At 44.1% G+C, this 12,500-nt stretch overlaps 1 protein-coding gene across 1 annotated transcript in view; it reads right to left on the bottom strand.

Moving 5' to 3' along the window:
• The window catches only part of LOC115179117 (kalirin-like), an 85,278-nt gene extending 73,867 nt beyond the window's left edge, over positions 1-11,411 (bottom strand). Inside the window, 6 exon segments of the mRNA XM_029740390.1 lie at positions 2,620-2,811; positions 8,338-8,460; positions 8,805-9,132; positions 9,258-9,481; positions 10,007-10,199; positions 11,329-11,411. Coding sequence (XP_029596250.1) covers positions 2,620-2,811; positions 8,338-8,460; positions 8,805-9,132; positions 9,258-9,481; positions 10,007-10,159 — 1,020 coding nt within the window. The 5' untranslated portion in view covers positions 10,160-10,199; positions 11,329-11,411.
• Positions 11,412-12,500: the final 1,089 nt, after the last annotated feature.

Genomic DNA, 12,500 nt, shown 5'->3' with positions numbered 1-12,500 from the left:
ACACACACGTTATATACACACATACGTTATATATACACACACACGTTATACATACACACACACACGTTATATATACACACACGTTATATACACACACACGTTATATATACACACACACGTTATATACACACATACGTTATATATACACACACGTTATATATACACACACACGTTATATACACACACACGTTATATATACACACACACATTATATATACACACACACGTTATATACACACACACATTATATACACACACACGTTATATATACACACACGTTATATACACACACACGTTATATATACACACACACGTTATATACACACACACACACTATATACACACACACATTATATATACACACACGTTATATACACACACACGTTATATATACACACACGTTATATACACACACACGTTATATATACACACACGTTATATATACACACACACGTTATATATACACACACGTTATATACACACACACGTTATATATACACACACGTTTTATATATACACACACATTATATATACACACAGACGTTATATATACACACACGTTATATACACACACACACGTTATATATACACACACACGTTATATACACACACACGTTATATATACACACACGTTATATACACACACACGTTATATATACACACACACGTTATATACACACACACACGCTATATACACACACACATTATATATACACACACGTTATATACACACACACGTTATATATACACACACGTTATATACACACACACGTTATATATACACACACGTTATATACACACACACGTTATATATACACACACACGTTATATACACACACACACGCTATATACACACACACATTATATATACACACACGTTATATATACACACCCGTTATATATACACACACACGCTATATATACACACACACGTTATATATACACACACACACGTTATATACACACATACGTTATATATACACACACACGTTATACATACACACACACACGTTATATATACACACACGTTATATACACACACACATTATATATACACACACACGTTATATACACACATACGTTATATATACACACACACGCTATATACTCACACACACGTTATATATACACACACACACACGTTATATACACACATACGTTATATATACACACACACGTTATACATACACACACACACGTTATATATACACACGTTATATATACACACACACGTTATATATACACACACACGTTATACATACACACACCCGTTATATATACACACACACGTTATATATACACACCCGTTATATACACACACACACATTATATACACACACACGTTATATATACACACACACACGTTATATACACACACACGTTATACATACACACACACGTTATATATACACACACACACGTTATATACACACACACGTTATATATACACACACACACGTTATATATACACACACACGTTATACATACACACACACGTTATATATACACACACACGTTATATATACACACCCGTTATATATACACACACACGTTATATATACACACCCGTTATATACACACACACACGTTATATACACACACACGTTATATATACACACACACGTTATACACACACACACGTTATATACACACACACGTTATACATACACACACACGTTATATATACACACACACACGTTATATACACACACACGTTATATATACACACACACACGTTATATATACACACACACGTTATACATACACACACACGTTATATATACACACACACGTTATATATACACACACACGTTATATATACACACCCGTTATATATACACACACACGTTATATATACACACACACGTTATATATACACACCCGTTATATATACACACACACGTTATATACACACACACGTTATATATACACACACACGTTATACACACACACACGTTATATATATACACACACACACGTTATATATTTATTTAGTTATTTTTATTTCACCTTTATTTAACCAGGTGAGCTAGTTGAGAACAAGTTCTCATTTACAACTGCGACCTGGCCAAGATAAATATGCACACACACATGTTACATGTATATATATATACACACACACGTTATATATACACACACACACATGTTACATGTATATATATACACACACACCCACGTCATACACACGCCAACAGTCACAAAAACAAACAAGTTGTAAACACAGTTTTATTTTCTGTCAAACTCATTTCACACCGAGTTCTCTTTAAAGGTAGACTCAGTAAAGTGACGTTGCCACCATCAGCACCTCAGATTGAGGAGAGAGATGCAAGATTTTGCTCTCACACAGTCACACACAGTATCTGCCCTCCGCACGGGTTCGTTTCACGCTGCTACGGCATGGTAGCCATGGGAACAAATAAGTTGAAGTTGAGCCTCACACTTCAACACTCTTAGTTGTTGCTGAAATCGACCCACTGCTGTTAACTTTCAGCATCTCCGTCATATCGCTGAGTCTACCTTTAATGTTAATAAAGTGCATTTATAGAGCCTTTTTCATTCACAGAAAATAAATCACAAAGCTCTTAGTGATGTCCATGAGAAGGAAGCACCCAGACACACCTGTTCTGCCCCCTGGTGGAAGTCGGTGGACATGACCAGTGTGTTGCTGCGTTCCTCCAGCACTGACGTCAGCCCTTTCCAGTCCTCCTGTAGCCGTGACGAGACACACGCAATCCGCTCCGCTCCGTAGTGACACACCTCACACAGCTGCATCGCCACGGAGACCACCCCGTCCACGTTCACACTCCCGTTCTAAGGAGGGGTCAGAGGTTAGGAGTTAAAGATCAGTGTTCATCAAGTGACAGTACCATACATTAGAGCTCACAACTCATGTTTAATGGCACCATAGAGTAAAAGGTCACGTGTAATAGAATGTCTGTACTGTAGAGTTCAAAGTGTCATGTAATGAATAGAATGTCTGATAAATAGATTTCCCATACTATAGAGTTCAAGGTTAAGAGCAATAAAGTGTCCGTACCATAGACTGTGAATTGTACACGCCATAGAGTTCACAGTGATGTGTGATAGGGTGTCTGTACCATAGAGTTCACAGTGATGTGTGATAGGGTGTCTGTACCATAGAGTTCACAGTGATGTGTGATAGGGTGTCTGTACCATAGAGTTCACAGTGATGTGTGATAGGGTGTCTGTACCATAGAGTTCACAGTGATGTGTGATAGGGTGTCTGTACCATAGAGTTCATAGTAAAGGGCAGAGGTGTGGACTCGAGTCACATGACTTGGACTCGAGTCACAAATATGATGACTTGCAACTCGACTTTGACTTTAACACCAATGACTCGTGACTTGACTTGGACTTGAGCCTTTTGACTCGACCTGACTTGATACCCTTCCCAAGCCCAAATATTAAAAATGATGCCTTTTAAAAAAGTGTGCAGCGCATCAACTCTTCATTAACGGATTACAGTTTGAATCAGACAGCAGCCAATGAAATTGTGCCAGCTGAGAAAAAGTTGTGCGTGGCAGTGCAGAGGAACGTCGGCAGGTGAATTCAGATGGAGCCCTCGGAAAGATGATACCCAAAATTATTATTTTCGGATATAAAGACAACGCTGTATCAACAAAAAACGGATTGCAACTTGCAAAACATGCAGGAAGAAAATTACAGATGGAGGCACAACAATTTCCAACTTTGTTCGACATTTGAAGCTGCACAAAGAACGGTAAGTCGTGGCTAATATAGCCGACAGCTACAGTGAGGGAAAAAAGTATTTGATCCCCTGCTGATTTTGTACGTTTGCCCACTGACAAAGAAAAGATCAGTCTATAATTTTAATGGTAGGTTTATTTGAACAGTGAGAGACAGAATAACAACAAAAAATCCAGAAAAACGCATGTCAAAAATGTTATAAATTAATTTGCATTTTAATGAGGGAAAGAAGTATTTGACCCCCTCTCAATCAGAAAGATTTCTGGCTCCCAGGTGTCTTTTATACAGGTAACGAGCTGAGATTAGGAGCACACTCTTAAAGGGAGTGCTCCTAATCTCAGTTTGTTACCTGTATAAAAGACACCTGTCCACAGAAGCAATCAATCAATCAGATTCCAAACTCTCCACCATGGCCAAGACCAAAGAGCTCTCCAAGGATGTCGGGGACAAGATTGTAGACCTACACAAGGCTGGAATGGGCTACAAGACCATCGCCAAGCAGCTTGGTGAGAAGGTGACAACAGTTGGTGTGATTATTCGCAAATGGAAGAAACACAAAAGAACTGTCAATCTCCCTTGGCCTGGGGCTCCATGCAAGATCTCACCTCATGGAGTTGCAATGATCATGAGAACGGTGAGGAATCAGCCCAGAACTACACGGGAGGATCTTGTCAATGATCTCAAGGCAGCTGGGACCATAGTCACCAAGAAAACAATTGGTAACACACTACGCCGTGAAGGACTGAAATCCTGCAGTGCCCGCAAGGTCCCCCTGCTCAAGAAAGCACATATACAAGCCCGTCTGAAGTTTGCCAATGAACATCTGAATGATTCAGAGGACAACTGGGTGAAAGTGTTGTTGTCAGATGAGACCAAAATGGAGCTCTTTGGCATCAACTCAACTCGCCGTGTTTGGAGGAGGAGGAATGCTGCCTATGACCCCAAGAACACCATCCCCACCGTCAAACATGGAGGTGGAAAAATTATGCTTTGGGGGTGTTTTTCTGCTAAGGGGACAGGACAACTTCATCGCATCAAAGGGACGATGGACGGGGCCATGTACCGTCAAATCTTGGGTGAGAACCTCCTTCCCTCAGCCAGGGCATTGAAAATGGGTCGTGGATGGGTATTCTAGCATGACAATGACCCAAAACACACGGCCAAGGCAACAAAGGAGTGGCTCAAGAAGAAGCACATTAAGGTCCTGGAGTGGCCTAGCCAGTCTCCAGACCTTAATCCCATAGAAAATCTATGGAGGGAGCTGAAGGTTCGAGTTGCCAAACGTCAGCCTCGAAACCTTAATGACTTGGAGAAGATCTGCAAAGAGGAGTGGGACAAAATCCCTCCTGAGATGTGTGCAAACCTGGTGGCCAACTACAAGAAACGTCTGACCTCTGTGATTGCCAACAAGGGTTTTGCCACCAAGTACTAAGTCATGTTTTGCAGAGGGTTCAAATACTTATTTCCCTCATTAAAATGCAAATAATTTTATAACATTTTTGACATGCGTTTTTCTGGATATTTTTGTTGTTATTCTGTCTCTCACTGTTCAAATAAACCTACCATTAAAATGATAGACTGATCATTTCTTTGTCAGTGGGCAAACGTACAAAATCAGCAGGGGATCAAATACTTTTTTCCCTCACTGTATATATTTTATTACTTTACTGGTGTATCATGTAGGCTAACGTAACATTAAATCAATGAGCCTCCACACAGTCAGTCAGTGCGGGAACGTGATCATTGCACCCAAGATTGAGCTACAACTGGCCAGGCAGTTGGTAGCCTAAATCCTGCCTGATGTTACTGCTGTTCCTAAAACCATTGACATACGTTAGCCTACTGTAACCACACACAGAGAGTGTGTGTGTGTGTGTGTGTGTGTGTGTGTGTGTGTGTGTGTGTGTGTGTGTGTGTGTGTGTGTGTGTGTGTGTGTGTGTGTGTGTGTGTAAGGTTGGGCGATTGTGTACAAGCCTACATTGCCCAATTGCGCCCCATAGCGATCCCCGATAGTTGATCACCATAGGGGGGTGTCTTTCTCATGGCTGCCCATGTATTTCCATGGAAATATAACGTTTATTTGGAAAGTAATAAATATATAGATATTTTTAAAAGCATTCATGATTTGCATAAATGTGATATACTATTACTCCTGTTAAAAATATGAAATGGTATTACATTTGGTGAAGAATACATTATGACTTGTTTAGGACTCAAAACTCAAAGTTTAGGACTTGAGACTTGACTTGATTCTTGACGGTCTTGACTTGAGACTTGACTCTGACTTGCCTGTCTTGACTTGAGACTTGACTTGGGACTTGAGTGCTAAGACTTGAGACTTAATTGTGACTTGTAAAACAATGACTTGGTCCCACCTCTGGTAAAGAGTAACAGAATGTCTGTACCATAGAGTTGATGGTAAAGGGTAACAGAGTGTCTGTACCATAGAGTTCATAGTAAAGGGTAACAGAGTGTCTGTACCATAGAGTTGATAGTAAAGGGTAACAGAGTGTCTGTACCATAGAGTTGATAGTAAAGGGTAACAGAGTGTCTGTACCATAGAGTTCATAGTAAAGGGTAACAGAGTGTCTGTACCATAGAGTTCATAGTAAAGGGTAACAGAGTGTCTGTACCATAGAGTTGATAGTAAAGGGTAACAGAGTGTCTGTACCATAGAGTTCATAGTAAAGGGTAACAGAGTGTCTGTACCATAGAGTTGATAGTAAAGGGTAACAGAGTGTCTGTACCATAGAGTTCATAGTAAAGGGTAACAGAGTGTCTGTACCATAGAGTTCATAGTAAAGGGTAACAGAGTGTCTGTACCATAGAGTTCATAGTAAAGGGTAACAGAGTGTCCGTACCATAGAGTTCATAGTAAAGGGTAACAGAGTGTCTGTACCATAGAGTTCATAGTAAAGGGTAACAGAGTGTCTGTACCATAGAGTTGATAGTAAAGGGTAACAGAGTGTCTGTACCATAGAGTTGATAGTAAAGGGTAACAGAGTGTCCGTACCATAGAGTTCATAGTGAAGGGTAACAGAGTGTCTGTACCATAGAGTTCATAGTAAAGGGTAACAGAGTGTCTGTACCATAGAGTTGATAGTAAAGGGTAACAGAGTGTCCGTACCATAGAGTTCATAGTAAAGGGTAACAGAGTGTCTGTACCATAGAGTTGATAGTAAAGGGTAACAGAGTGTCTGTACCATAGAGTTCATAGTAAAGGGTAACAGAGTGTCTGTACCATAGAGTGATGGTAAAGGGTAACAGAGTGTCTGTACCATAGAGTTCATAGTAAGGGTAACAGAGTGTCTGTACCATAGAGTTCATAGTAAAGGGTAACAGAGTGTCTGTACCATAGAGTTCATAGTAAAGGGTAACAGAGTGTCTGTACCATAGAGTTGATAGTAAAGGGTAACAGAGTGTCTGTACCATAGAGTTGATAGTAAAGGGTAACAGAGTGTCTGTACCATAGAGTTCATAGTAAAGGGTAACAGAGTGTCTGTACCATAGAGTTCATAGTAAAGGGTAACAGAGTGTCCGTACCATAGAGTTCATAGTAAAGGGTAACAGAGTGTCTGTACCATAGAGTTGATAGTAAAGGGTAACAGAGTGTCTGTACCATAGAGTTCATAGTAAAGGGTAACAGAGTGTCTGTACCATAGAGTTGATAGTAAAGGGTAACAGAGTGTCTGTACCATAGAGTTCATAGTAAAGGGTAACAGAGTGTCTGTACCATAGAGTTCATAGTAAAGGGTAACAGAGTGTCTGTACCATAGAGTTCATAGTAAAGGGTAACAGAGTGTCTGTACCATAGAGTTCATAGTAAAGGGTAACAGAGTGTCTGTACCATAGAGTTCATAGTAAAGGGTAACAGAGTGTCTGTACCATAGAGTTCATAGTAAAGGGTAACAGAGTGTCTGTACCATAGAGTTCATAGTAAAGGGTAACAGAGTGTCTGTACCATAGAGTTGATAGTAAAGGGTAACAGAGTGTCTGTACCATAGAGTTCATAGTAAAGGGTAACAGAGTGTCTGTACCATAGAGTTCATAGTAAAGGGTAACAGAGTGTCTGTACCATAGAGTTGATGGTAAAGGGTAACAGAGTGTCTGTACCATAGAGTTCATAGTAAAGGGTAACAGAGTGTCTGTACCATAGAGTTCATAGTAAAGGGTAACAGAGTGTCCGTACCATAGAGTTCATAGTAAAGGGTAACAGAGTGTCTGTACCATAGAGTTCATAGTGAAGGGTAACAGAGTGTCTGTACCATAGAGTTCATAGTAAAGGGTAACAGAGTGTCTGTACCATAGAGTTCATAGTAAAGGGTAACAGAGTGTCCGTACCATAGAGTTCATAGTAAAGGGTAACAGAGTGTCCGTACCATAGAGTTCATAGTAAAGGGTAACAGAGTGTCTGTACCATAGAGTTCATAGTAAAGGGTAACAGAGTGTCTGTACCATAGAGTTCATAGTAAAGGGTAACAGAGTGTCTGTACCATAGAGTTCATAGTAAAGGGTAACAGAGTGTCTGTACCATAGAGTTGATAGTAAAGGGTAACAGAGTGTCTGTACCATAGAGTTGATAGTAAAGGGTAACAGAGTGCCTGTACCATAGAGTTGATGGTGAAGTGCTGGTGCTGGGTCTGGAGTTCCAGGGCATGCTGGTGGTTGAGGCCAACCTCTGTCTGGCTCTGCAGGAACAGATCCTTACTGTGGGCTATCCACTCAGACATCTACAACACACACACACAGAGGGTTACACATCCACACGCACGCACACACACACACACACACTTCATCTATTTAGACATGTACAGAATAATGGAGAATGGGAGGGAGAGAGAGAAAGAGAGGGGGAGGGAGAAAAAGGGAGGGTTGTCTGCCAATCGACCTGCTGTCTCCACCACTGCTGTTCATTCAGACAACAGATGGTCTCTACCAGCGGGTCTAAACTGTACCACCACAGGGAGACTTATACCTTTGTCTCTTCTTCTCTCTCCCTCTGACTCCCACACACACACACACACACACATACACACGTAAACATGTGCACACACACACACACACACACACACACCTTGGCAGCGTCCTGTTCGTATAGGTGCAGCTGTAAGGTCTGGTCTAGGTGTGCTTTCCGTTCGGTCCAGCTCTGCTGCAGGTGTGTCCTGGCTGTCTGCAGCCTCTCCAGCAGGGCGGCCACCTTCGGAGCTACACTCTGGAAATCAGCCCCGCCTGACAACCAGCTTCCGTAACCTTGGTTACTGCTGGGCACGTCGCTAGGGGCTTCACCGCTGTGGGCGGGGCCAAGCCGCATGCGCTGGAGCAAGCTTCGCCCCTCACGGTCGATGGCATCGATGGGAGCCATGGCAACGGTGGTACGTAGTCGGCCATGCTCCTCTAGCAGCCTGGTCAAACACACACACACACACACACACACACACACACACACACACACAGCTTGAACACACACACAAAAACATAGCTTACTGCACCAGCCACACACACACCACCACATCTGTATCTGTCTTACTTGCGGGCCTCATCCACGCCCTGGGGCTCGCCTACGCGGGTCAGCCCAGCCTCCAGCTGCTCTAGCTGGGCCAGCAGTTGCCCAGCAGCCCCTGAGAACTCTTCCAGGCCCAGCCGTAGCTCCGTCCACTCCACATGGTCATACTCCAGAGAACCGCCCAGGTCAGCGGTCAGCTGGGACGGGTCCACCAGCTTGGACAGGCCCTCCACCGACACTAGACTGGTCTGGAGGGAGAGGGGAACGAGAGAGGGAGAGAGGGAGAGGGGAAAGAGGGAGAGGGGGAAAGAGAGAGGAGGAAAGAGAGATGGAGAGGGGGAAAGAGAGGGAGAGGGGGAAAGAGAGAGAGAGAGGGAGGGGGAAAGAGGAAGAGGAGGAAAAAGAGAGGGAGAGGGGGAAAGAGAGGGAGAGAGGAACAGAGAGAGGGAGAAAGGGAAAGAGAGAGGGGGAAAGAGAGAGGGAGTAAGGGGAAAGAGAGGGACATGGGAAAGAGAGAGAGGGTGAAAGAGAGAGGGAGAAAGAGAGAGGGAGAAAGAGAGAGGGAGAAAGAGAGAGGGAGAGAGGAAAGAGAAAGAGAGGGTGAAAGAGAGATGGTGAGGGGGAAAGAGACAGGGGAGGGGGAAAAAGAGAAGGGGAGGGGAAAGAGAGAGGGAGAGGGGGAAGAGGATTGAGAGAGAAAGAGAGAGAGATTAGAGAAGGGGATAAATTATAGTTAGGAACAATACACAGAGGCACTCCACACATACACACACCTCAAAGGTGAGCTTGGCGCTGCCCAGGTTGGTCTTGTGTTTCTGCCAGAAGGTGTCTGGTTTGATGATGAGGGCCGTGTGAATGTGGGCGGAGAACCCCTCCTGGAGTGTCCGTAGCAACGGCTTGACGCTCTCCCACTTAGAACCACGCATGTCTACCACCACCGTGAAGCCCCTGGCACGCACGTCATCACTGAGAAGACAGAGAGGATGGGAGAGGAGATGGAGGGGTCAGGAAGAGCGAGAGACGGAGAGAGAGAGGATATAGAGACAGAGTCAGAGGAAAGAGAGGGAGAGTCAAGTAGAGAGAGAGAGGGAGGGGTGAGAGAGAGAGAGAGTAAAGGAGGGGGAGAGTCAGGGAGAGTCAGGGAGAGACGGAGAGAGAGAGGATATAGAGACAGAGGAAAGAGAGGGAGAGTCAAGTAGAGAGGGAGGGGTGAGAGAGAGAGAGAGAGAGAGAGAGAGAGAGAGAGAGAGAGAGAGAGTAAAGGAGGGGGAGAGTCAGGGAGAGGGAGAAAGGGGATGTATCAGTGTGAATTATTGAGGGAAGAGAAATATTCACTGACGGTGTGATACAGGGATGATGCTATAGAGATAATACACTGACGGTGTGATACAGGGATGATGCTATAGAGATAATACACTGACGGTGTGATACAGGGATGATGCTATAGAGATAATACACCTGGACAGTGTGATACAGGGATGATGCTATAGAGATAATACACTGACGGTGTGATACAGGGATGATGCTATAGAGATAATCCACCTGGACAGTGTGATACAGGGATGATGCTATAGAGATAATACACTGACGGCTTGATACAGGGATGATTCTATAGAGATAATACACTGACAGTGTGATACAGGGATGATGCTTTAGAGATAATACACTGACAGTGTGATACAGGGATGATGTTATAGAGATAATACACTGACGGTGTGATACAGGGATGATGTTATAGAGGTATAGAGATGGAGAGGTAGCTATAGAATAATCGAGTGATAGTGTTACCTGAGTATGATGCAGGAGTAAAGGGATGGACAGATAGAGAGATAAAGTGATAGAAGGAGTGTTAGCTGGGTATGGTGGACAGATAGAGAGATAAAGTGATAGAAGGAGTGTTACCTGGGTATGGTGGACAGATAGAGAGATAAAGTGATAGAAGGAGTGTTAGCTGGGTATGGTGGACAGATAGAGAGATAAAGTGATAGAAGGAGTGTTACCTGGGTATGGTGGACAGATAGAGAGATAAAGTGATAGAAGGAGTGTTACCTGGGTATGGTGGACAGATAGAGAGATAAAGTGATAGGAGTGTTACCTGGGTATGGTGGACAGATAGGTGACCAGTCTGCTTAGATCCTCCTGTTTCACTCGGTCATGATTGGTCCGTGCTGGGAAGGTGAGGATGGGCCCACCTCTCTTGTCCCTCCCCCCTGGGACAGTGACATCATCAAAAAGCAACATAACACATCATTACCAGAGAGGTTTTGAACCAAGACACTCAACGAGGACATATACCATGTCAGCCTAGGGGAGGGGCTCGGTCGGACAAGGGTAAGGAGTTAGGTGAAGGGACAAGGGAACGTAACAAGGGAACGTAATGGAGCAAGGGGATGGAGGGCCGTACTAGACTCACCTGAAACAAAAGCCACTTTTTCCCTCAGAACTGTCAGCACATCCACCGCACTCACCCCCTCCCCCCGCGCACCCCCTAGAGAAGAGAGAGAGGGAGGAGGGGGAGAGGGAGAGAAGAGAGACAGAGAGGAGAGAGACAGAGAGGAGAGACAGAGAGGAGAGAGGAGGGAGAGGGGGAGACAGAGAGGAGAGAGGAGGGAGACAGAGAAGAGAGACAGAGAGGAGAGAGGAGGGAGACAGAGAAGAGAGACAGAGAGGAGAGAGGAGGGAGAGGGGGAGACAGAGAGGAGAGAGTAGGGAGACAGAGAGGAGAGACAGAGAGGAGAGAGGAGGGAGAGGGGGAGACAGAGAGGAGAGAGGAGGGAGACAGAGAGGAGAGACAGAGAGGAGAGAGGAGGGAGAGGGGGAGACAGAGAGGAGAGAGGAGGGAGACAGAGAAGAGAGACAGAGAGGAGAGAGGAGGGAGACAGAGAAGAGAGACAGAGAGGAGAGAGGAGGGAGAGGGGGAGACAGAGAGGAGAGAGGAGGGAGACAGAGAGGAGAGACAGAGAGGAGAGAGGAGGGAGAGGGGGAGACAGAGAGGAGAGAGGAGGGAGACAGAGAAGAGAGACAGAGAGGAGAGAGGAGGGAGACAGAGAAGAGAGACAGAGAGGAGAGACAGAGAGGAGAGAGGAGGGAGAGGGGGAGACAGAGAGAAAAGAGAGTGTGGGGGCAGACAAGGTGATATAGACAGATAGTTACATTTCAAATCTCCCTGTATGTAAACAGTATGTAGTTCCTCGATCACAAATGAACAGCCACATTAACAACAATCTCCCCTGGAAACGGAGGGAGAGAAAGAACTAGGGTTTGAGC

This window comes from Salmo trutta, chromosome 39 (genome assembly GCF_901001165.1).
Source record: "Salmo trutta chromosome 39, fSalTru1.1, whole genome shotgun sequence".
NCBI lineage: Eukaryota > Metazoa > Chordata > Actinopteri > Salmoniformes > Salmonidae > Salmo > Salmo trutta.
Note: the sequence above shows the minus strand (reverse complement) of the source record. Positions and strands in the feature narration are given on the sequence as shown.